This window comes from Diadema antillarum, unplaced genomic scaffold (assembly GCF_040938485.1).
Source record: "Diadema antillarum isolate AM-2024a unplaced genomic scaffold, OU_Dant_1.0 seq00001199_RagTag, whole genome shotgun sequence".
Lineage (NCBI taxonomy): Eukaryota > Metazoa > Echinodermata > Echinoidea > Diadematoida > Diadematidae > Diadema > Diadema antillarum.
The window spans coordinates 711122-737722 of NW_027271993.1; the positions used below are offsets into that span (position 1 = coordinate 711122).

The 26601-nt window shown below is 39.7% G+C and overlaps 1 protein-coding gene across 1 annotated transcript; it reads left to right on the top strand.

The window, feature by feature from the left end:
• Positions 1-408: 408 nt before the first annotated feature.
• LOC139744629 (monomeric sarcosine oxidase-like) lies at positions 409-18372 on the top strand. Its single transcript, XM_071655059.1, has 8 exons — positions 409-505; positions 7746-7815; positions 9320-9511; positions 12467-12677; positions 14091-14257; positions 15168-15357; positions 15607-15740; positions 18204-18372. Exons 1-8 carry the CDS (start codon positions 409-411, stop codon positions 18370-18372), a joined length of 1230 nt encoding a protein of 409 aa, XP_071511160.1.
• The last annotated feature ends 8229 nt before the right edge of the window (positions 18373-26601 follow it).

A 26601-nucleotide genomic window follows, 5' to 3' on the forward strand; every position in this document is an offset into this window, starting at 1 on the left:
GTATGTGAAACATTACAAATCATCGGCATGGCGGAAGCTTGCTCTTCCGCATGCGCAGACAAACTAATAGCCATCAGCTAGCCTGTATATGCTGTATACTTCCTTTTGCACCTTTCCCCAACATGGTATGTTATGGTATGATATCAATCGCTATGACCTTACCTTACAACAGCTTAATCGCTACAACAGGCCGAAAGAGAGACAGGGTGAGAAAGAGAGAGAGAGAGAGAGAGAGAGAGGTAATACTGCTTTGCAAACGTAACTCAATCAAGCGTCACGTATTGCATTTCGCAAAGAATTGACTGGCGTGTGTGAGTTTTAAGAGTCTTGTTCCATTCTTGAGTGATCTTGGTTAGGCAGAGACCTCATTAGAGATCAAGGCTTACCTATTAAAATTAGCACTGAAAAATGAATCAGCAAACGCCTCAGTTTGACTACATCGTGGTGGGGTGCGGAGGTGTCGGCAGCGGCGCTGTCTACTGGCTGGCCAAACGGTGTGGAAAACGTATGTGATACCACAGCAATGTTTATGTATAATTTTTTTTTTCCAAAAAGACCAGGCCCGTAGCCAGGGGGGGGGGGGGGGGGGGGGGGTGCGTCGGGTGCGTACGCACCCCCCCCCCCAAATTCTGAAAGGTCCACTTTTTCATAATAACGGTTTTTAGCAATTCTCAAGATAACAATCCAAATAAATATAAAGACACATTATATGCTACGTAAATGTGGAAGAGTACGTTTAACAATGTTAATAATAATTGTACGAAACCCTTTTGTTGTATGAACCATCGGATCGTCCCCATGCACACAAACACAAATGTTATGTATCAATTTTTGCGAGCTATTATTATATTGGCACTGCGTGCCATGGCCCTTGGCGCGTGTGACCGGTGTTTTTTTTGTCCACTGGCCGCCCGAGTACGTGCGATTCGTGGATGACATTGAGGTTGACACTTGCATTTTTTCACAGGAACAGAGGTAAGTGGATGAAAATCTAATAGCCTCAAGTTTACATATATGATAAAAATTAAAGAAATTTCCTCGAAATTACTATAATCGAAAACCTGAGACATTTTATATCTACGTCTCACAAAGATATAGTACATGTATATATAAGTACATGTTGGCATGATAATGCCTGGGGATAGATTATTATGTCAACCATTTTCCATTATGAATGCATGCTCCAATCAAATTGTGAAAAGGTGGTCATGAATTAGCATTTCTTACGAACGATCAGGAGAGACAAAACAAAATGAAAGGCCTGTCTTAAAAACAAGACGTATTAGTACAATCGATTTCTTGAGCCTGCACCGTTTCAGGCTCTGTTCTGGATACGGCGGTAGAAACTCATTCTTTTTTGTTGTTTATTTTATCATTATTTACTAATCTCTTTTCTAACTTACAGGTAGCGGATTTCTTTGCAAGCCAAATTCGGAAATGTACTGTTGCTTATTACTTATACATTTTCTCATGTTGTGACAGTTCTATTGGTTCTCATTTTAAAGTGAGCCAAAACCTAAGAACATTCTCACTTATAATTTCCAAAGAGTATTATGCAGGCACGCAAACTCATTTTAGTTGTATTTCATTTAAATGTAATGGGTAAGAGGGTATGAGAGAGAATGGAAAGTGCTGAGCTATGAAGTAAAATGGTAAAGTAAAAAGTTTGTCAGATAGTATTACAAAAGAAACTCATTCTTTTTTGTTTGTTTATTTTATCATTATTTACTTATCTCTCTTCTAACTTAAAGGTAGTGGATCTCTTTGCAGCCCAAATTCGAAAATGCCTAGAGACAGCTAGTAACCAAATATGCTACTATAATTTAATAAATAAGAAATAACCATTCCAGTATGTATCTTAGTGTGCACAGTAAGACAGATCAAATCAAATAGGAAAACATCTGAGCACTAAGCCTGAGGTCTGAATTTGCACTCAACTTCTTCCAATGGCTAACGGATGTTTAATTTTTGAATTTCACTGACCTCCAAATTTCACAAAGAAAACCTTCTTAGCATGATGGTTAATATGACATTCGACTGATATTGGAGATGTTTGCGAATCGGATCTACTACCTTTAATATTATTAAATCTAAAATGATTATTTGAAAGTTCGGAAATGCTGGAAATATGCTACCACAAGGAGGCAAAATATAAATGGTTCACATTTACAATTCATTTTGTTTTAAAAATTTTCTTATTTATTTTCGTTTTTGACAAACTCGCATACCAACGGCTGATATACTGTATTGTAAAGTGAATGTTTCATCTTCCAAACAGCATCCAATGGGATGGAAAACTCCAACTGAAAGGTGGCCACCGTGACCATACTCGCTAAAGAAAACGCGTAATAGGGGTCGTTTTTTCTCACGGATTAGATGGAAAGTGTGATGTACGAGCGTATATAATCAAAGGGTATCAAAAAGGCCGAAATTTGGGAAAATGGTATATTTTTCAATCATGATGAAGTACTTCTTTAGGGTGCAGGAAACATTTAAGGAATACTTGTTTTTAAGGCCCGAAAAATCATATGATCATTACTCGTTTAGGGGCCATTTTGAAAGTCCATGTAAGAGCATGGTGTCCACCTTTTAATTGTCGCTACCCCCTCCCGGGACAGTATCAAAGGACCGTTTTGTTAATTAACGCAATCCCCCCTTCCTTTAAAAATCCTGGCTTCAGGCCTGCTAACGCGGGTATACAATAAAAAAAATAAAAGTTAAAACAACACCAGGAAAATCACTATTCTCAATTTTGCGGCGCGCTACGCGCGCAGAGTCTCGAACACAATTAAACTTTGCAACTTCCTGGCAAAATGAGTTTTTACTATTTCCTAGATGAAATACCGTAACGCGATTGCATGCAACAGACAAAAATACAAATTTCCTCGAGACTCTAAAACGTCATTAAAACAGTCAAAATTCACAATTTGCGGCGCGCTTCGCGCGCAAATTCTTATACAACTTTTGTAGTTCGGTCGTCCAAAGAATATATATATATATATATATATATGTATATATATATATATATATATATATATAATTGTGTGTGTGTGTGTGTGTTTGTGTGTGTGTGTGTGTGTCATCATTGGTATTGGTACCGAAGGTCCGTTTTTTTTTAGTGACCGCACCCCCCCTTGAAAAATCCTGGCTACGGGCCTGAAGACCATGCTCCTCGTGTATTTCACACAATTAGGAAAGTGACTGTTTTTGACGTTCTGTTAACATATACTCGCTTCAAGAATATGAGATTCCTGTATAGAAATAAACGGGTTCGAACAGACTCTCGTTGACGCCATTTACAGCATCGTCAAAGGTCTCGCTAACCGACCTGCTTTCTGAGTAATTTCTAAGCATTTCATTCGCCCCTGTTAACAAACGCGAAAACTATCAGGTGTTAGTTTTTCTCCTTGTAGGTTTGCCTTGCAGTACACATTCAGATTAGAATGTCTTAGATTTATACAGGTTTGCTCTTACCTGGTATTTTAAAAGAGGCAAGGTTCTATGACGGGGAATGTTGCATTTTTAGGTTTGCGAACAAGTCAGATGCGTGTGGATTGGATTGGAATTGATTCAACAATAAATCCCGCAGCTGATCAGTTTTAGTTTTGGCAGAAAGATTTGATTGAATCCTTTTGAGTTGTACAAAGTAAACAAACGAAGATTTTGTCGAATCGCCGGTAAACTGAATTGTGCTGATAAATTCACACTGCCACCTCCCCTTCACTGGCACTGATTATACCATACTGTATCAATGATGATATCGTACTGCAGTGGCGGATCCAGAGGGGGCGCAACCGGCGCACACCCCCCCCCCCCATTGATTTTTCGTTGAAAACAACCCGGAAGTGGCACCAAAATATCAGTTGCGCCCCTCCCCCCCCCCCCCCCCCCCCCCCTTTACAGAATTTCTGGATCCGCCCCTGGTACTGTGTCACTGATGATACATTGATAATAATGATACCATGGTCTTCTTTATCCATGTTATCCACTTCAGTTTTGGCACTGCTTTATCAGGGGGCCCTGCCAAATGATACCGTACCGTATCACAGATGATATTACACTATGTCACTGATAATTAACTTAATGAAATGAAATACGGCACCAGCAATGATGATAGCATACCTCACCGGTTACAGTTCTTCACTCGGAATGTTTCTTATTCGGAAGGTTTGTTATTCGGAAGATTGGTTAGTCCGACAATGAAAAAATTTTCCTTATTATCAAGGGTCGTTAAACAATAATAAGGTTCGCAATCACAAAAGTTTATTAGTACGTAACTTCACTTCATTTTCGGATTAAGGAACATTCGAAATAACGGACCTTCGGATAAACGAACTTTCGAAATAACATGTAAACCTTCGGAATGACTCCATAAGTGTTCTGAACAATTCGAACCTTATTTCTCTTCGAAATATCAAACATCACCGTACTGCATCGTCGATGGTACAACATTACCACATTCTATCAATGAAGATACAGTTTATTATACTGTATTACTGATGATACCACACTCTTTCATTGAGGGTGCTATTGTATCAATGATGATACGGAACTGTTTGTTCAGGGGCGTCACCAGCTTTTTTTCAAGGGGGGTGCGTTTTGACACTAAATGTTTACGAGATTTTTTGGACAGACATTTGGAATATAGGAAGCTCTCAATCCCTAGACTTTTACTGTTTTTTGAGGGAAACCAAGCGGGGAAAGGGTTAGGGTATACCCCCTAAATGGATTATGGAATGACGGTGTGAAACGACAAATTACTGGCAGCGATATCAGGAGAATGGCATGACGACTACATGCGAGCGAGCTTGAAAATTTTGACATTTTACAGTCCAAAAACTGCCGTTTGTAGCCATATTTTTTTGCTTTGTAAATTAAGGGGGGCGCACCGGGCGCAACTGCTGGCAATTACTGGCAGCAACATCAGGTAAACTGCATAGTAATTAAATGCGAGCGAGCAAAGAGAGCGAGTTTGGAAATTTTGACATTTTACAGTCCCAAAACTGCCATTTGGAGCCATATTTTTTCGCTTTGGAAATAAAGGAGGCGTGGGGGGGGGGGGGCGCAACGGGCGCAACTGCCGGTAATTACTGGTAGCAACATCAGGAGAATTGCATAACAATTAAATGCGATCGAGGGGAGCGAGCGAGCTTGAAAATGTTGACATTTTACAGTAAAAAACAAACAAACTGCCGTTTGTAGCTATATTTCTTCGCTTTAGAATTTAAGGGGGCGCATCGGGCGCAATTGCTGGCAAATACTGGCAGCAATATCAAGAGAGCATAATGATTACATTCGAGCGAGCGGAATGAGCGAGCTTGAAAATTTTGCATTTTACAGTCCAAAAACTGCTGTTCTTAGCCATATTTTTCGCTTTGGAAATTAAGGGGGGAGGCGCAACGGGCGCAACTGCAGGCAAGTACTGGCAGCAACATCAGAAGAATGGCATAAAGATTAAATGCGAGCGAGCGAAGAGAGCGAGCTTGTAAATTTTACATTTTACAGTCTAAAAACTGCCGTTCTTAGCCATATTTTTTCGCTTTGGAAATTAAGGGGGGGGGCGCACCGGGCGCAACTGCAGGCAATTACTGGCAGCAACATCAGAAGAATGGCATAAAAATTAAATGCGAGCGAACGGAGCGAGCGAGCTTGAAAAATTTGACATTTTACATTCCCCAAACTGCCGTTTGTAGCTATATTTTTTCGCTTTGGAAATTAAGGGGGGGGGGGGGGCGCACCAGGCGCAACTGCCGGCAATTACTGGCAGCAACATCAGAAGAATGGCATAAAGATTGAATGCGAGTGAGTGAAGAGAGCGAGCTTGAAAATTTTGACATTTTACAGTCCCCAAACTGCCGTTTGTAGCTTCAAGTATATTTTTTCGCTTTGGAAATTAAGGGGGGCGCACCAGGCGCAACTGCCGGCAATTACTGGCAGCAACTCCAGGAGAATGGCATTACGACTAACAAGCGAGAGGAGCGAGCAAGCTTGAAAATTTGACATTATTTACTGTCCACAAACTGCCGTTTGCAGCTATTTTTTTTTTCGCTTTGAAAATTAAAGGGGGGGACGCCCGGTGCGCCCCACCCCCTGGATCCGCCACTGGTAGTCAAGGGTGTGGGTTTATGTTCATGACTGGGGGAGGTATGACCAGCGAGGTGGCGTCGAAGTGACCAAGCGTTGAAAGGATGTCCAAAATCTGCACTTTAGAGCATCCCCTAAACTAATTGTGCGTGTTTGTTTGTGTGTGTGTATATTATATACATGGAAAAGTTAGGAATTAACCCAGGTCAAGTCCTTTTATTGGCAATGCAAGACATTTATATATATATATATATATATATATATATATATATATATATAGACTAGTATGTAAAGCAACACTGCAAAATCAATGATCTAGCTTTGATATAACGAAGCGTAAGGTACAAAGGTGTACATTCTACATCACATTGCGCAACATTGTAGCAGGGAGGTGGAAGCCCCTGATTGTAGCGACTCTTCGTTCGGATGTACTGAGTATACTGCGCACATCCTGCTTATATGCAGAATGCCAACCAGGAATCACAATCTTTTGTCGGGTCCGGGCTTTTTGAACAATGTTTCACACTATATACCTATTTAATTATGGTTAAAAGAAATCATAGAAAGATATCTTATTTCTGGATCACCCTTTCATTCAAAAGCAGTTTACTAACACTTGAACTACTATTTCGGGAAATCCTTTTTTTTTTACCAGCGGATTGGGAGGGGCCGCACCCCCCCCCCCTCTCCGTAGTTACGCCATTGCTTTTGGGTGAAATAATTGGACAGATTTCTTGAATTCTAACAAAAAAGCAAGAAAATCTTTTCATCGCGGGAATTATGATTATGTGGGGTGGGGCAAATGGTGCGCTTGCCTTCCAATATTTTCATGGGGGCAACATTTTTGTTTTCTTTCAAAAGCAAGAAAATCTTCTCATTTCGGGAATTATTGATTACGGGGGGGCAATTAATATGCTTGCCCCTCCATTTCTTTTTATTTTTTTTTTTTAATGAGGCTAAGGCTCGCTCTTGGGCTGGCAATATGGATTGGTCAGAAGTAACGTACATAGACCCTACATACTTGTAAGTAGCACACGTACATGCAAACGTGTATAAGTGCTCCGTATCGTACGGATGTACAGTATGGTCGATAAATAGTAAACACTGTAGAATACTAATAGATAAGTATAAAATCAGTGCTGCCAGAACCAGGGGTGCGAATTGTTTTTGTGTGTGTGTGTGTGTGTGTGTGTGTGTGTGTGTGTGTGTGTGTGTGTCCCTGGTGCAAAATATTAAAAAAAAAGTAGAAAAGAATAATTATTTAGCGTCCGGCGTTGAGGTCGCTCGCAGACTAATTTTTTTTTTTTTTTTAAAGGATCTGAAGGGGGGTGCGTTCGCACCCAACGCACCCCCCCTGGTGACGCCCATGTTGTTGGGTGATTATTCCTGGTTTATGTGTGTGTGTGTTGATTGCTGGGTGTTTGGTGTGTGGAAAGTTAAGTCGACATATATTATTGTGTCTGCTGCATGCCCTGTATGATCATCATTCACGTTAACCAGATCGGCGTATATGAACAGTAGACATCAGCTATACAAAGCCGTGGGGTGAATGAAGCAATATATGGTCTATTCAGTGTGTGTAATAGATTGGAATAAAATTGAATAAAATTTGATAGAATACTTGAATGAATTCTAGTGTATCATGACTGGTCTTTATACAGGTGTCCTCGGTCTGGAGCAGTTTAACCTCGGCCACGACCATGGTGGTTCCCAGGACCACTCGAGAATCATGTAAGCAAAGTGACCAAGAATTCTCCTCCCTGTGTTCAACATTGATTCTACCTTATTCATGTATTTTCTTCCATCAATTTTCAACAATTTCATCAAAAATTATCTGCATATATGGTACCTAATATTATGATTATTTTGTAAAATTTCAACACGTTTTCATATCACTCATATATATCTGCAATTATAATTACAGGACGGTTGCTAAGAATAATAAAAAATCTTTAACAGTTTGGTTACAGATAACACATAACATCAATACAAAAAGGGGCGTCCCAACAGTCTTCTCTTCTTGTCCGTGGTCTGCTTCCTTCAACCTTGAAGATTCCTGCTGAACTTAATGGTAACAGTGTTTGTCATTGCGGTAAGGTGTATGTGCCACTTATTTACAAGGTGTGAGTAAAAACCGCCTCGAAACTAGCTGCTGCTGCCTTCCGTCAGCAGGAGACGAAAGACGTTGACTGAGGAGGCCGTGACAACTTTGTCTGGGAGGGCATTCCAAAACCTAACCGTTCTATGAAAGAATGGTAGTTTTGGTGATGATGAGTCCGGGATTGTGGGATGAGGTAACCTTGGGTGTTCACACCTCTGGATGGTCTGGTGGATTTGGTGATGAAAGCCTCACTGTTGAACGGTACAAGCTGGGGGTGCATCTTGGAGATTGTATAGTGACGTCCATCCCAGCTCCTGTAGCATCGATGATACACTTGACACCATACTTGATGTATTCCGGTATCGATTCAGGGTGTGTCTGGCTGCCCTCCCCTAAATCATCTCAGTCTTGCTGATATTCCTTGCAGCTGATGGATCCCATACAGATTAGAAGAGGTATATGCTACTATTCTGTATGGTCTGTCCAGTGTTCTGTATGCTGTGGCTTATAGTTTTAGTGAGTTGAGGTGTAGATTTCTTCCTAGGAAAACCAAGCTATAGGTGCTGTTTATCCTTTTGGCAGATATTGTCGCCATACACATGCTTGTTCCAGTTCAGGTTGAATGTAATTGTGACGCCAAAGAACTTTGTGGAACATTAGTGCTCCTGGAAGAGAATGACATGGAAGAAGAATGAAATACAGTACCAAAGGTCAAAGGGGTGGGGGGGGGGATCCCATCTCGCAGCCAAATATAGCTAGATTCTCTTTCTTTGATGATGCCAACATTCCTCACACATGAACTTAGCATGAAGGCAAATCAGAACATCGTATTCTTTGTCCATGATATCCACAGAGAAGAGGACACAGGCCCCTTCAGCTCCATGCTAATTAGGGAAATTTAATTCTCTGATGTCCATCATTCTGCAATAAGGTATCCCGTCTATGTAACCTAATTCGTTTTCTACTCATGAGTTTGTTTTGTATCACACGTATTCAAAGTTCGGTTTATGTCGTGTTAAGTTAACATATGGGTCGCTGTTGACAACCTTCGGTACGAAGCACCCTTGTGTTTTCCATGTATTCGCAATTCAATGCATTGCTTCTTCTATGTTTCGTTATGATTTTGCGGAACAGACGTCTGGCCTACAGCAACCCTGCGTACATCCCCTTGGCCCGGGGCACGTACGAAGCATGGGGCGAGGCGGAACGGGAATCTGGTATACAGCTAGTCTTCAAAACAGGTGGCCTGGACATTTGCAAGAGAAATACCCCAGGACAAGAAGTCATCGAAAAGTTCGCCAAGGCTATGACTGAACAAAATGTACCGTGAGTCGTGAGCATTACGCCGTCGTTGTTTTTCTTATTGTTTCAGTGATCACTATGCTAAAATTCCTGAAAATTTGAAATTTGACAATTTGAACCTGAATGTTGGTGTGTTTAATAACCTATCAGATTATGTCATCATGCTGTCGGAATTCGAAGTTTGAAAATATAGATTTCGATATTATAATTAGGGTTTTTATTTTTAAACACTTTTTTTCTCCCTTCATTTTCATCTTCTTACCTCAGTATCGTTTGCTTAATTCTTCCATTGTGAATAAAAACCGTACAGAAACTTTAAAAGCATTACAGTGTTTTGTTTCTTGTTTTTTGTTTTTAGTCACAAATTGACATTATCAGGAATAGAACATTCGTAATTAGCGTACATGGTTTTGTTTTAATATCTTCAACTCTACACATCATGCAGTTCTAAATGTAATCTTTTGGTGTATGAAGTTAATAGAGGTGGACTCAGAGAACCTGGATAGATCCTCATTGCTTCAAATCCCATTTCCCCCCAAAGTGTCATTCTTACATTTAAATTCTATCATTAATTTGATAAGTTTGAAACACCCGATTTTGATAAGTTTATATATCATTAATCCAAGGACCTTCTCCGGAATATGAGCACAGCTTCAAAGATTTTCATGTTTTGTGGGTTGGAAGGTCATATAATGCCAAAAGACGCTTCAAGGGAACATTTCAATTCATTTTTTTGTAACATACAGTGGTTCCAAAACCACAAGTCTCACCTCGTCCTACTTTCTTGACAGAAAAGAAATAAGCCTCCGATCAATCGTTGAAATAACATCGAGTTTGCTATATTAAACAGACAATGACATTACCCAATATAAACAATATACCTTTGTACCTTGCGATAGTGGAAATCACTTCAGCTCATAATATAATATGTTTGCATGTAGTGTATGACAGGTCATGACCAGGGTAAAATGACAAGAAGAATATATATATATATATATATATATATATATATATATATACATATATATTTTTTTCTGTGCTTGGCGGTTACTGTATTGCCATCTCTTTGACCTGCTTTTGCACTCCTGTTTCGATCTATATAATTTTACATCACAGTGATAGAAACGATCGTTCTTTTCTATCGATCGGCGCGATGGGAACAAACAAATACTACCTTAATTGCTTTAATTTCTAAAGATCTTGACGCGTGTAAAAATAACAGACTAAATTCAACTCTTTAACCTCTGGAGTAACGGTGAAGAATGCGATCAAATAAGTACACTGCACATTGGAGTGATATGTTGTTGGTTATGAACAATTACAAAAAATTTTCATAAAAAGCGACAATTTAATACAATTCAATTCATTTCAATTCAATTCAATTCAATTCAATTCAATTCAATTCAATCATTTATTGTCCATATCATGCATATTTGTTTTGTTCACATGCTTTTTTCAAAAAAAATATATATATACAAGACAATTTCAAATACAGCATTTAATTGACATATAAGACATAAGAGGCATCTTTTTGCCAATATTGTAAAATATAAAAGGAAAAACAAGAAGGAAAAGTGAAAGTTAAGTGATTAAAGTCGAAGAAGAAGAGAAGAAACAAGAGAAAGTAGCGTGGAAACACGAAAAGATAGAGAAATAGCAAAAATAGATATGGAAGAGGACATAAGGGAGTAACAAAGTTAATGGGCAAGACTTCGATGATGAAGAAGAGATAAAAAGAAAGGAGAAACTGAAGAACTAAAAGGAAGATTCGAAGGAGGAGAGGAAGAAGAATGCTGTCCCATAAGATCAGCTATACGTATGGACCCATACTGGAACGTAAACGAGAAGTGTTGTTTGCAATCATGGCGTCCCCATTTTGCAAAGATAATATCACTCTCAAAGTACTATAGCAGAGCACGTTGAAAGAAAAATATTACTCAGAGGGGTGAAGGCTCAGGTTTGAGTTTCTTCAGTTAGTCTCCCTCAACAAATGAAAACTTGTTAAGATCGCAACTGCTGATCTGTAAATAAACAAATTTGTTAAGGTTTACAGATCAGCAGTTGCGATCTTAACAAATTTTCATTTGTAGAGGGAGACAAACTGAAGAAACTCAAACCTGAGCAAAGCACGTTGTTATCCAAATTCCTGTCTACTTCTAATCACCTCTACATACACGCCAGAGTATTTTTCGTTATTCTGAAGGCTCGTTGATCCACAAATGAAATACGATTCGTTAATTGTTCTGAACATTTGTGGCGTCATTTCGAAGGTACGTTATACCGAGGTTCGTCACACAGAAAATGAAATAAGGTCGTTGTTTATAAGGTTCATCAATAAGAAAATGGAAAGAATGTGCGAACTAGCAAACCCCAATAATTACGCGCCTTATTTAGTTTTCAGATTAACGAACGTTCGTAATATCGAACTTCATTTCATTTTCGGATGAACGAACCTTCGGAATAACGAACTTCATTTCATTTTCGGATTAACGAACCTTCGGAATAACGAACCTTATTCCATTTTCAGATAAACAAACCTTCGGAATAACGAATCTTCGGAATGACGAACCTTATGTCCTTCTCGGGTTAACGAACCGTAGGAATAACGAACTGTTATCCCCACGTCTGTACCCTATAGACTGCCATGTATAGGGAACCATATCTTTAATATTTGCTTTCGTTAAAACCATACTTTAATCTCCGCTAATATCGAGATTGCTTGGTAGCTATTAGTCAGACAATAAACATTTATGAGGCCTCTGCCATCTGCTCATGGAAAACATTGCTTGAATAATAGGTCAGAGTCTCAAAATAAAGTTATGTGAATCTCATCACTTAATAAGTATATAAAGGACCATCTTTCACTTTTTCGTATTCGTGAAAAAAGAAATTCAATACTTGAAACTTAAAATGTCACAGATTGCTAGTTTATGTAGCTTGATGTAGTCACTTTGAAATGTCCCTGTATAATCGTAACAGGTTCGAGAGGTTTGAAGGGGAGAGCATTCGGAGTAAATTTCCGCAGCTGAACCCTACCCCCGAATGGATCACTCTTTACCAAAAAGACGGTGGGCTGGTGGACGCAGCCATGGGCAACGCAGTTCACATTCAGCTTGCCCGCAAGCACGGGGCTACCATCCTAGAAAACGCGGGCGTCATGAACATTGTCAAGCAAGGCAATCTGACGAAGGTGCGAGAGTAGTGATGAAGGGAGGGAAGCAAATATAGGGAAGGTTGAAGAGGAAAAAAATGACCAAAATGTTCCCGGAAATGAGTACGTCCTTCTTCTCTTTTTCACCACCTGCTCCTTCTCCTTCCTTGTCTGTCTCTGTTCGTTATGAAATATTACACAAATATTAATGCAACTTGTTATTTGTAATTTGCTCCCTGACGATTCCAGTCCTGTTGAATATTGGGGTATCTTTAAAGACATAACTCATTCACAAAAAGATTGCGCGTTCCTGTAGAGCTTATAGTCAGCTTTGTATTCCTTATGTACAAGGGACCAATGATTATGCATGGTTAGAGCGCGTCTGCCTCATTAACAGCATCAGTTTAAAGGGATGGCAATCTAATATTGTTTTATGTAGATCTACGTTGATAAAATTTCTAAAAAGAAACTTAGTCATACTAATCAACTCTTCCAGTGTGTGTTACGTGAATATTGGGGGTTATCCAACGACATCCATGACAGCCCGACACCCACGAGTCATACAGCCCGCCCCCGAGCTCGACTTTGAAAAAAAAAGGTCCATGAGTCATACAGCCTACGGGTCGTACAGCCCTTAAACTCGACACTACGAAAAAAGGCCCAAGAGTTCGACACTATATAAGCAAACAAGGCCCATGAGTCTGACACTTGACAAAAAAAAAAAAAGGCCCACGAGACCGACACTGCGTACATTAGGCCCCTTGATGTACTGTCAGTCTCGTGTTTTTTCTTTTGTTTTCTTTTTTTTTGCCTAGTATCAAGATGATGGACTATAATTATACATGTAGCTCGTAGTATTTTACTTGATGGGGCCTGTTCACTGTTAGTGTCTAGCTCGTGGGCTGTATGACTCGTGGACTGTATGACTCGTGGACTGTAAGATTCGTGGGTATCGGACTCATGACGTGCACCCGATGATACATGTCAACATTTAAATGTTATGTGTTAACTCACCATCTTCCATTATTGCTATCCCTTTCTTCTTTGTTTTTCTTTCTTAGCATCACCTGTGTACATGACCTGTATGTTTTGTTGTGTGAAATAGTTTGCTTTTGTTGTAGAAAAGTAAGTCGATAGTTGGTTAAGACTGTTTATTCATATTTTTTGAGCATTCAATGTTTTCTGTTATCATATATCCCCGTTCTCTGTCACAATGATTTGCTTATACCTTTCATGTGCAAAATCAGCCACTGATAATTAAATGATGAACCACGTGTGTATTTCCGGAATTGATCATAGTTGAATACTTGTACCATTCAGAAACTATAAATAAAATGAAATGAAACTCTCTGTATATCATCTACACGTCGTTTTCATAAACATAAATAAAACACGTAAAGTCATCGTGCCAAGTTTTAACGAATGGTTATTGCCTATATTTCCGCGCTATAGGTTTGCACGGCCAGAGGTGATTTCCTGTGCAGGAAGGTAGTGATCACAGCAGGTGCCTGGATGAACGAAGTCTTGTCGTCTGTTGGGGTGAAGATACCACTCACCGTCACCCAGGAGCAGGTCACCTACTACGCCACGCCCCACATAAAGGAATTCACCAAGGACAAGTGGGTGGCATCATCTTTGTAATGCAGTTGATGGGTGATAGAGTATAACTGTTACACTACTCATTAATTCTATCCTCCAACTGAGAAATGAAATCTCCCACTCCCGTTTGTTCCCCTTTCCTTCTACCGTAATTTCATTAAAGGATAACCACTACGTGGTGAAAGTGTGTAGCCCATAATTACCAACAAACATACCATAGACAACGGAAGGTATCATCTTAATTGTGTATTGCCGTGAAGTCCAGGAATACGCCATTGCACAGTCAAAATGAAGTGTGCAACAAACATTGAAATTTGAGTTCACGTGTGTATCTACCTTGGCTTTTCGCCCGCTTGCAGGGCTTGTACAAAGGAATGGTTTTATTCTTACATCTGCATTCAGCACTGCGGTCAAGTACTCAGTACTGGTTATTAATTTTATGTACTTCCGTTTAAAAGCAGTGTTTGATTGAACTCTTCATAAAACTGCAAACTCAACAAAATAACAGACATTGCTACTGGTATTATAGTACACTATCAGGTAAGATGCAAGCGAATTAACAAACCTGATAGTGGCAATTGACAGTGAATTACTGATGCATCACAATAAGTTATCGACAAAGACGACCTCGGCATTTCTTCTTGTTTGCAGCTATAAAAGAATCATTCAAATCTGTCACGGCACCAAGACATATTGCCCGTCCAAAACTTTTACAGGCACTCTATACATTTGTTTTCCTTTTTCTCTCAAAACAATTTTTGAAATATTTATCAATGACAAAAAAATGATTGCAATATACATCAGTAGTTCAACTTCGTGTATGTTTGTTGTATTTGTATTTCCGTATGTGAGGTAATACGATGGAATCTTGAATGTTCATTGGTTGGTAGCTATGATTCTTCCATTGATTGCGTTTCCTCCACAACATAGGTGCCCAGTGTTCAATTTCCATAAGGCGAGTGCAGCCGAGCCGTACCTCTTACCAATCCATGGGAACACGGGATTTAAGATCGGCTTGGACGTTGGGGGTCCTGTTGTCACCGCTAGGACTAGGAACTACACCCCTGATCCCAAGAGAGAAAAACTTACCAGCGATTACTTGAAAGAGCTGTGCCCCAGAGTAAGAAGAAAAATCTTTATACAACTGTAGTTCTTTATACAAAAAAGACGTAAAAAAAATCTTAGTAACTGGAATTATCGATTTAAAATCATAAATGGATGTTTGTTACTGCAGCAATCAATCCTCAATAGGATTTTACGTCCATAATGTCATTTACCAAATACAGGTATCACTTAGAATATGAAAACATCAGAGGTCTGTACGTTTCCTTCTGCATACTACATCTGTGTCTCCTTTTACATTCTGCAGGCTCTTGGACCAATCTTGCTCACGAAGACTTGTCTCTACGCGTTGACCCCGGATAGGCATTTTGTTATTGACAACTGTCGTAAGACTGGTTACCCAGACGTCATTTTCTGCTGTGGGGCTGGCAACGCATACAAGTGAGCGTTAACCCACGACATCGAACTAACTTAAGTCCTCAACGATTTCTTGGATGATGTTCGTTATTCCGAAGATTCGTTCATCCGAAAATGAAATAAGGTTCGCTATTCCGCGAAGGCTTGTTTTTCGAAACACACAAATTCCATATACCTAAATGTTCGTTAATACGAAAATTTAATAGGATTCGTTCATCCGAACACTTACTGCGTTATTCCGATGGTTCGTTAGCCCGAAAATGAAAATAATTCAGATTTGCTAACCTTATTTCGTTTTCGGATTGACGAACGTTCAGAGTAACGAACCTTTTTCACCATTTGCGGATCATCTAACCTTCGGAACAACGAAACTTGTTTCATTTTTCGGATTAACAAAGCTTCGAAATAAAGAACCTTATCTAATTTTCGTAATTATGAACCTTCGGAATCATGAATCTTTGAAATAACAAACCGTCGGACAAACGAACTCTGTCCAATGTCTGTCTATCTAAAAGAGGAGGTGAAGGACATTACTATAAAAATGAAGCAAATCAATCATTTAATGATGGACATTACTGACATGTCTGAAATGCAATGTCCGGTAATCATCTCACGCTTGAACCTTGTCATTGATTGTTAATGAAAAATGTCTTGAGAAGCCACTTTCATATCTATTGCGGCTTTTAGCTTCAAGAAAGGCACTGAAGGAGGATCCAAACTGATCTCCTTCCTTCTTGTTTGAATTTTGTGAAGGCGGCTTCCAGTTATCCTAGGATAATGTGATAAAGGAATATTAAACATGGATATGACGTGTAATGTATACACAGGAAATGATAGAGTTATTGGAGATTTTGATACCGAATTGTTATAAATCATTGTACACAATTTTGTCACTAACACTGTAAAAGACTTCTGAGCTATAATGTGTTCGAGCATTTGGAAAGTGCATTATAAAATATAACAAACATAACATCTAAGTGTTTTTTTTTAAAAATCTCGATAAATTTAATAAATATCCGCCTTTTTTGTTCCAGTTTTTTAGCTCACCTGAGCCAAAGGCTCAAGTGAGCTATTGCGATCGCCCTTCGTCCGGCGTCCGTCGTGCGTCGTCCGTCGTCCGTCGTCCGTCGTGCGTCGTGCGTCGTGCGTCGTGCGTAAACTTTTTACATTTTCATCTTCTTCTTGAAAACCCCAAGACCGATTTTCATCAAACTTGGCAGGTAGCATCCCTAGGGGGTTAGGAACTCAATTGTTAAAATGGGCACCATGCCCCACCCAGGGGGCCCCCAGGGGGGCCCAAACCCCCCAAACTTAAGGAATCTGTAAAAATCTTCTTCTCTAGAACCAGAAGTGATAGAGCTAAGTTAATACTATGAGTTAGTACATTGATGACTGTAGTTTCAAGTTTGTTCATGGCAGAATCAGGGGTGCCCCCCTTGGGACCCAGGGGAGGGGGTGGGGAAGGGTTCTAATGGGGCCTAAATTGTACATTTTCATCTTCTTCTTGAGAACCCCATGACCCATTTTCACCAAACTTGGCAGGTAGCATCCCTAGGGGGTTAGGAACTCAATTTGTTAAAATGGGCACCATGCCCCACCCAGGGGGCCCCCAGGGGGCCCCCAGGGGGGCCCAAACCCCCCAAAATTAAGGAATCCGCAAAAATCTTCTTCTCTAGAACCAGAAGTGTTAGAGCTAAGTTAATACTATGAGTTAGTACATTGATGACTGTAGTTTCAAGTTTGTTCACGGCAGAATCAGGGGTGCCCCCCTTGGGACCCAGGGGAGGGGGTGAGGAGGGGTCCTAATGGGGCCTAAATTGTACATTTTTGTCTTCTTCTTGAGAACCCCATGACCCATTTTCACCAAACTTAGCAGGTAGCATCCCTAGGGGGTTAGGATCTCAATTTGTTAAAATGGGCACCATGCCCCACCCACGGGGCCCCCAGGGGTCCCAAACCCCCCAAACGAAGGAATCTTTATAAATCTTCTCTAGAATCAGAAGTTAAAGAGCTGAGATAATACTATGAGTGAGTACATTAATGGCTGTAGTTTCAAGTTTGTTCATAGGAGATCCAGGGGTGCCCCTCTTGGGGGCGGGGGGGGGGGGGGGTGGTTGGAAGGGTCCAAATGGGGGCCTGAATTGTACATTTTCATCTTCTTCCTGAAAACCTCATGATGGATTTTTGTCAAACTTGGCAGGTAGCATCCCTAGGGGGTCAGGATCTCAATTTATCAAAATGGGCACCATGCCCCACCCAGAGGGCCCCAGGGGGCCCCAATCCCCCCAAATTAAGGAATCTTAAAAAAATTGGGCCTTTATTGTACATTTTCATCTTCTACTTGAGAATGCCTGGTCAAATTTTGGTAGAGCTTTGAATAATTTAGATTAGTGATTGCGTGAAAGGTGAACTTGCGATACTCAGGTGAGCGCTAGACCCGCGGGTCTCTTGTTTTTTCATCACTGTGGTTTTGTTTCAACTTCCTAGGTTTGCGGCAGGGTTTGGAAAGATTTTGAGCCAGCTAGCGATTGACGGTCGAACTGACTACGACATATCGATGTTCAACATGGACAGACCTGCCATAAAAGACCCCAACTACGTGCCACACTTTCAACTCGGGACCGATCAGGCCACCAAGGCGATTTCGAAACTGTGATCACCACTGGTTCGTCATTAATGGCCTTGCAGCATGAATGGGGTCATCCCACGATCTTGAGTGACACCCACGAGTTATCAAGCCGACGAGATGCACAGCCAACGAGTCATACAGCCAAGTAGCTTGCCACTAGGAAAAACTGCCCATCAGCTCGACACTAGGCAAAAAAGCCCTTGTCCGACACTGCGTCCACAGTAAGCCCGGTGATGTAATGTTGATCTCGTGGGCTTTATTTTTCCCTAGCGTCGATCTCGTGGGCCCTATTTGCTTATATAGTGTCAAGCTGTCGGACCTTATAGCTCGTGGACCTATTTCACTTGATGTCGAGTTCATCGGTCTTGTTCACTTAGTGTCCAGCTCGTGGGTTGTATGGCTTGTGGGCTGTATAGCTCGACGGCTGTACAACTCGTAGGTTTACTTGTATGATTCATGGACTAATTGATTCGTGGGTTAGAATGTGGTCATCCCGCTAGACCGATCCACATCCACGAGTCATACGGCCCACGAGTTCGACATTGAATAGAGGTCCATGAGTCGTACAAACCACAAGTCATTATATTCAGCCCATGAGTTTGGCACTAGGCGGTTGAGACCGATCATGAGTCAGACACCAGGCTAACAAGGCCCACGAGTTCGACACTAGGCAAACAAGGCCCACGAGTTCGACATTAAGCAAAAGAGGCCCATAAGTTCCACACTATGCAAAAACCACCCACGAGTTCGACATTACATCACAGGGCTTAATGTATCGAACTCGTGGACCTTGTTTGCCCAGAGTCGGACTCATGGACCTGTCATGGGCTGTATATGACTCATGCGTTGTATGACTCTTGGGCTGGATGATTCTTGGGTGTCGAACTCATGACGTGCACCCACAGGAATTACGACATGACCTTTCTTTCTTGCCAAGGGTCACACAAAAATTATATCGAATTATGTTCTTGGAGATCATGTGTTCAGAAAGAAAAAGGGAAATATGTTGGAATGTAATGTAGATCAAGATGTTGTTATAGTAAAAGTGACGACGCTCTTTATTTTAGAAATATTATGCGCTCATGCTAATTAGTACATAGATGGTGTAGACAAAGACGAAATACGGAAAATATACTGATCTGCTGCTGATGAAAATTACTTTACGAGTATATACCTCTCATGTAAGCAATACTAATGTTGATGAGTGTAAAGTCACGTGTTACAAGACGTATTGTAATCACGACTATCACATACGATACCAGCATCTTGGAGTAGACACTCGGCATAATGATATAATAAAGGAAACAAAGACCCTTTCCCTGAAGTGGGCAGTTTCCTTATTAATGCTCGTAGCATCGATAGTGTCTGAAAGTTTTTTTCAGAGTTAAGAGTTTTCCTCGGTTTTAAATTCCATCCTCAGAAGCGTGCTCCATAATCTGAGTTCAAAAGACCGATAATTTAATTCTCTGGAACATTATATTTGCCTATCCTGGCCTATAATGGTGTTAGTATTTGACATAATACATTATTATGTTCCTATAAACTATAACGAGACGAAAGAGACTGTATTTCAAGTCATGAATATCGTAATACCAAAACGCATCCTCTCTGTGTTATAAACCTGCCTGTTTCTCCAACTATAGAACTGGGCAACTCTCTCTGCATCTGCTACGTCCTTAACTTATCTGCAACATTTTCGCTCGTGTGAATTTGTTCACTCTTGGTGAAGGACACCAAATCATGTGATTATACAAAGAATTATTTTTTGCCGCCTCTGTATGATGAATGGCTGGTTTTAATGAATATTATCAAAGGTGTTATATCCTCTATTACTGCTCCATATAGTTTACATACTCAATATGTCAATTTCTAATGATTTCTTCAAAGATCAATAAATGAAACTTTCTAAAGAAAATCTTATTAAAAGGTAAAACTGTGACTTTCAGTAGTTATGATAATCAATTTTAATTTCATCATCACTGTTTAAAATTTTAGAAAAAAGTAGTAATAAAATGGGACAACAGTCATGACGCCCTCCTTGATATAGTCTAATACTCCAAAAGAAAGCTAGTTCTTCAAGTCATTTTGCCATTTGGTATTCTCCCATAATTATGCTCACATTCGAATGTATTGTTTGTTCATAGTAAGCTGTTAAACATTGGATGTTTGTTTTTTATTCACTTTAGAACAAATTAATGCAAAAGTATAACAATATTGCACTCCAGTCTGTATAGTTGATATATCCTCCCCCCCCCCCCAAAAAAAGGATAAATAAATAAATAAAAAATAAATCATATCACTATATCCCCACTCAGCGTAATAGGTTCCTACCTCTCCTAGGAAAGATAATAAGTTATGTAAGCTCGGAGCACTTTTGTCACCTCTGGCTTTAATTTTTGAAACTCCCGTGAATAACGCTATCAGGATAGCTCCTTCTATGATCGCTAACTTTGAAAGAGAATAAAGTTTTTTTCTCTCATACGATTTATCATCCACAGAATCAAACTAGCCCTTGGCCTGTTATCATTCACTTACTGAATCTACATTGTTCTTCATTTTATTGCTACTGTTAACCGGGTGCAGTTATCACAGCTTTGTCTCTCTTTCGGTTAAATTGCAATAATATCATAGTCATTTCGGCAATTCCTATATTTCCTTTCCCTCCCCACGCCCCACAAAAGTAACGCTTCTTGATTTACTTTTACAGGTTGCTGTCTGTATAAACTTGTCTCTTCTGTTGTCTTGTATTGTCGGTCTTGTCTCATTAGTGGGCTTTCGAACCTATTTTTGTACTAATTTTCTTCTTTAGAGGGGGCTTTTGGCTTTTTCATTTTCCTTACATATTAAAATATATTTTATCGCCTTATGGTGATCTATAATAATATTTCGTTATCACAATGTTTCTCTATTGTGAGCGCCTATATTCTTTTCGTTTCACAATACACAGTTGAACATTATCTTTGCTACCCAATGCCCAAGTAGCTGAAAATGATAATAAATTTGATTTGAATTGAATTGAATTGAATTGGGCAATTTATGAGTATAAGTGTGTGTGCGTAGGGTGTGTGTATGTGTGTTTGTGTGTGTTTGTGTGTGTGTATGTGTGTGTGTGTATGTGTGTGTGTGTGTGTGTGTGTGTGTGTGTGTGTGTGTGTGTGGATGGGTCAGTAAAATTGTGGAGGGAAGGGAAAGGTATACTATCAGCAAGGTATGAGGTATATTATAGGCCTACATGTCATATGCGCCTGGGAATGGGGTGGATGTCTGGATGTAGGGCAGTAGACTGTACGTGCCCGCGGATGGGAGATATGGCAGATGCCCATAATAACCCTGTATTTTGATATTATATGGCCTATACTGTATCTATATCTTCGACATTGAAGGGATGGTGTGGCTGCCTCACTTAACACGAGTTGCTAAGTGAGGAGTTTCGGTCGAGTTCGAAGAACGATAGCACTCCAACAGAATTTATTCCGAACAGAGAGATATGAATTTGCGAAAACGAATTTATTGGAATCCAAATCTCCCATGTAGAAGTAGAGTAGAGTAGATAAAATACTGCAAGAAGAATAGAACAAATAAAGCGAACATTTAGTATGCTAATCAACGAACAATATTACAAGGAAAACAAATTCATAATAGCGACTAAGTGCGTGTGATATTAAAGAAAAGTGCTTACAAATAACTCTCCTTATACTAAGGTCAACAGATGTGCATTCACTGAACATAACAGATATAAAACCAAATCAAACCCACATGTACATATCCGAATACAGAAATGTAGATTATTTCTTAAGCCTTAAATATTACTGAGCATTACAATTCATAAAATGATAAAACAAGTACAGCTCTATCTGTTTTACTAGACTGTTAATCTATAATACATTGTAAATACACACATGCGAACATACTATTCCAACAATGAATATGACCTTTAGACTATCATTTGAGTTACTAAAATCAGAGAAATAAAGGGAAACAGCATTACAGAAAGTAACTAGCAATAACATGAAAATCTTAACTTTTGTAATGAACTCAGAGTTGATGAGAAATTAAGCATAGTTATTCAGCCTACAATGTACATTAATCTTATCCTTGTAAAAACTGATTTCAATTATAACTCTGAGCAAGAAATCTTCCAAGAATTGAGTTCAGAAATGCTAGAATAGTTTTGGTTATTGAAATTACTAAATACAAATCACCTTGTACTGAAATAAAGAACTGTTCTTACCAATTGGAGGCTTTAAACTGTTGAAACTGGTTTCGGAACGAGGGAACGAACTTCGAAGATACGAGATACGAGATACGAGATACGAGATACGAGGTACTAGATATGAGATGCTTTCTCAACGATGATCGAACATGATACTGACTAGTTTGGCTTTCTTGCTGGCTTTCCAAGCCCAAGATGTTGCAAAAGCTAACTAGTTCCCACGCCAAGGCTACCAGCAGAAGTTGGGTTCAAACAATAGGGGACCACACAATTTGAAAGGGGCCTTTGTTGTGTGCTTGGGAGGTTAAGTTTATGACTAAGATAGGGCCCAAGCGTCCAACTCCTATACATAATAGAGGCTGGACAGACATAGAAATTAACAATAGGGGCTGTGGGGGCAGTGCTGCAAGCTTCATATTAAACGCCAAGTTGCAGGTATACAGGTGTATGTAAGATACATGTGTATGTAACTGTATACCAGCTATGTACAAAATTGTCACCATGAGTTATATCACAGTACACAAGTTGCATTCAGAATACTTCTGAGCAATATATACACAAAAAATAGCGATGAAATGAAATGAGAACTCTTATATCTCTTCACTGCATACTGCTGCAGTGACAGATGGTATAGTATTGGTAGGGATGAGAAATGGGCTTTAAACTTTTCGCGAGATATCAAGAGCATACGTTTCTGTTACCCAAGGTTTATACATGTACTTTATTCAACCATTTCTGTTTCTTTTTTACTACAGTGTACAATGTATAATTACTGTAAGGCCCCTCAATTATTGTATAATACGTATTTTCATTCTTTTTAATGTTCACTTTGGTTGATTAGGCCCGACTGGCATACGTCATCGTTGCCTAACCATTACAATTTTCATCAAACATATGCAAAATTCTTTGCAAAATTGTTCTGTTTTGTTAACGCATTCAAAGTGATTGTGTATAAAAATTGCATTTGCATTACATTGAATCATCTGTGAAGATATATCACTAGTACAGTTAGGCTCCGGGTTGGGGGGGGGGGGGCATGTATGCCTTGTATTGTATGGAGAGATCGAAGCAGGATGCACCCCTGGATCGATCATGTCGAGACCTCGCTTGGCTAGTCGCAGTCTGTCGTGTACTACTCACACCATTTAGAGAACGTGCTGGGACAAGTAGCATATCGCGTCGGATCAAAATCGGAGACCTCAATATTTCATAACAAAATACATGTAGAATTTGGCAACCTATTGCACAACGTCGCGTGTATCGGGAGACTGACTGATGTGAGAATGAACTCATTCAACTGTAGATTCAGCTGAGAAAGAACAGGAACGTGAGCCTGAGAGAAGCACATTGAAAGGTAGGTGAGACGGTTATAGGAGCACGCTGAGAACGATTACTAGTATTGTAATTTTATACTCGTTTTCTCAGTTAAAAGCAAAAACCGCTTGAACTGCGTTGCAATGTGTAGTCCCGTCTACTAAAAGATGTGTTGGTTTGTTAGCTTGTTAACATTGCATAGACCTATTGGTAATCATGTAGAAATGCACACCATGCACACCTAGGAACTCCTACCATTTCCTTCCTTAATTTGTTCATGAAAACTTCTTGGGGCTATCAGAAATGTCAGGATGGAAAATTTCGTTATAACCGTGTTCGTTATAAGCGAATTTTGTACCATAGACTTCAATGGCGATAATTCTGGGACCAGAAGTTTTACTTCGTTATAACGAAATTTCGTTATAACCGTGTTCGTTGTAACGGGAGTGCTCTGTATTGGTACAGACTACAGTACAGAGTAGAGTGGACCAGACAGAACAGAATTTGCAGGCTACTCAATTTGATAATAATACTAAACCTTTTTAGGACCTACCATTAAGTGTAAGCTACATGTAAATCTAAGTTATCAAGATCTAGACTATGTTAATTTTTTGTGATTTCAATTCTTATGGTAAATAAAAGCATCAAATTCTGACTTGAAACTGTTGTAGGTCTTTCCACTGTTCACACTCGTACATAGAACCTATCTGATGAACAGCTGTGTTGGGTCTAATTTTATTCCTAGATCCTTCTCTTCTCTTGTCTCGAGTTTGATTATATGTTTTGTTCCATCTCTCATGTCATGTGTTAGGCTTACTGTTGATTGTTTTTAGGTCATTATCATCTCCCTTCGTTAGTGCATGCATGATTATGAAATCAGGTTGATTTAACTGACTCAGTCTTTCTAAATTCTGATCAAGAGTGTCTCCTTCATCAGTTCTTTGAGCATCATTGTTTGCACCAGTACTTGGCATCCTTGTCATGTTTCCAAGAAGGTGCTTTGGCATCTTCCAAAGTAATACTCTTTTCTTCTGTACTGCATTTAGTTGAAGGTCTGATTTCATGATTCCTTGAAAACAAATAAATAAATAAACAAACAAACAAAACAAAACAAAAGTGAGGTCTTGCTAAAACTCTATGAGTACTTTCCCCGTTCGTGAATTAGCACAATGTCAATGTTCATCACTATAGTAAAAATAATAGCCCAGTAATTTGGCATCGTGTTGTTTTTCATGCAGACTTCAGGACAGGAATGGCCGGCTGCACCAAGTTCCCAGTTGTGAACAGTGAGTATTTCCTAGGCTATGGCAAGCATAGCCAGGGAGGTGGAAAGCTCTGTCCACCTCCCTGCTATCACTGCCTCTCTTGCCCTCAAAGATCAACTAGAATCTTGACCGAATTTCTGATGAATCTATAGATCAACTCAGTAGTAGGTATCTTGATCCAGAACTGTTGAATAGATTGAAAAAGAGGAATTACAGTCTATAGACACTGTCCAGACCAGGCAGCATCCCTGGTCTAGACAGTTACTATGGATGTAACTGGTTGGTGCAATGGTAACTACTGTAAAACATGATATATTCGCGGCACGAAATTTTCGCGAATTGGAGCCGACGGCCTTTTTCGTGGCAAGAAATTTTCGCGAATTGCCTCTTGCGTTCAATGCATATAGTGTAGATACGAAATTTCGCGTGCATTTTAATTTCGCGAATCTTGGCGCTCGCAAAATTCGCGAAATTAAAATGCACGCGAACATTTCTCGTTTTACAGTATACACAGCCCTGTCACGCGCTGCATAGCATTCTGTGCTTCACACAGTGTCTGGTGGACATAGCTAGTACTAGACATGACTGGCTTGTCTCTAATGTAAAAAGAATACCAAATTACACCTTAGCACTTCACTTTAATCTACTAGAACTCTACATCATTACCAACCATTCATTTATATCTGTTCACCCAAGGAGATTGTCCACATATTAGTAAATTTTCATGAGCTTGGAATGTCCTCCAAGAAAATGAGTTAATATGCTGCTTCAGTTCAATTTTCCAAACATAAAAGGCATCTTAAAAAATGAGAATATCGTTATTTGTTTGCATGTTGTCAGTAGGACAAGATTAGTAGCTTTGTCTAATCCATAATTATGCTCTTTAGTGAAAGTGAACAAATCATATACTCCAGGAATTTCCTGCATACCAGGCAATAATTTTCCTGATATTGCATCACAATTTGCAATGCACATTTCATGCCTCTGCTACACAAACTGTCTTTTGTGTAGCAGTTTTCTTCCATAGAAGTGTACAGGATATCATTTGGAAAATTATTCATCAGCTGAAATTGCTAATCAAATTCAAGTTGGAATATAATTTCTTGCATACATATTAAAATGTCTCAGTTTGACACAAAGTTTTATTTTTTATCAGAATTTTGATGCTAGTAAGGAATTTGGCAGCATAAAGGGAGAGCTGCGCCCCTGAAGAAAAAGTATATGGTTTGTCGTGTTTATCATTTTCCTGTTTAGTGCACTAACCAGCCTTGTTTGCCTCTCCCAGACACTGACTGAATAAAAAGAGCCTCCTGTCAGCCTGTCATCATGTTGCAGTCGGTCCTACGTCAGTCGGCACTGAAGATGGTGCAAAACAGTCACCCCTCAAGATGGTGTCAAATGTGGTGGTTCACTCCAGCAATGCTTCACTCTCCGCAGTCTTTCTGTCTTGAGAATACTGTGAGA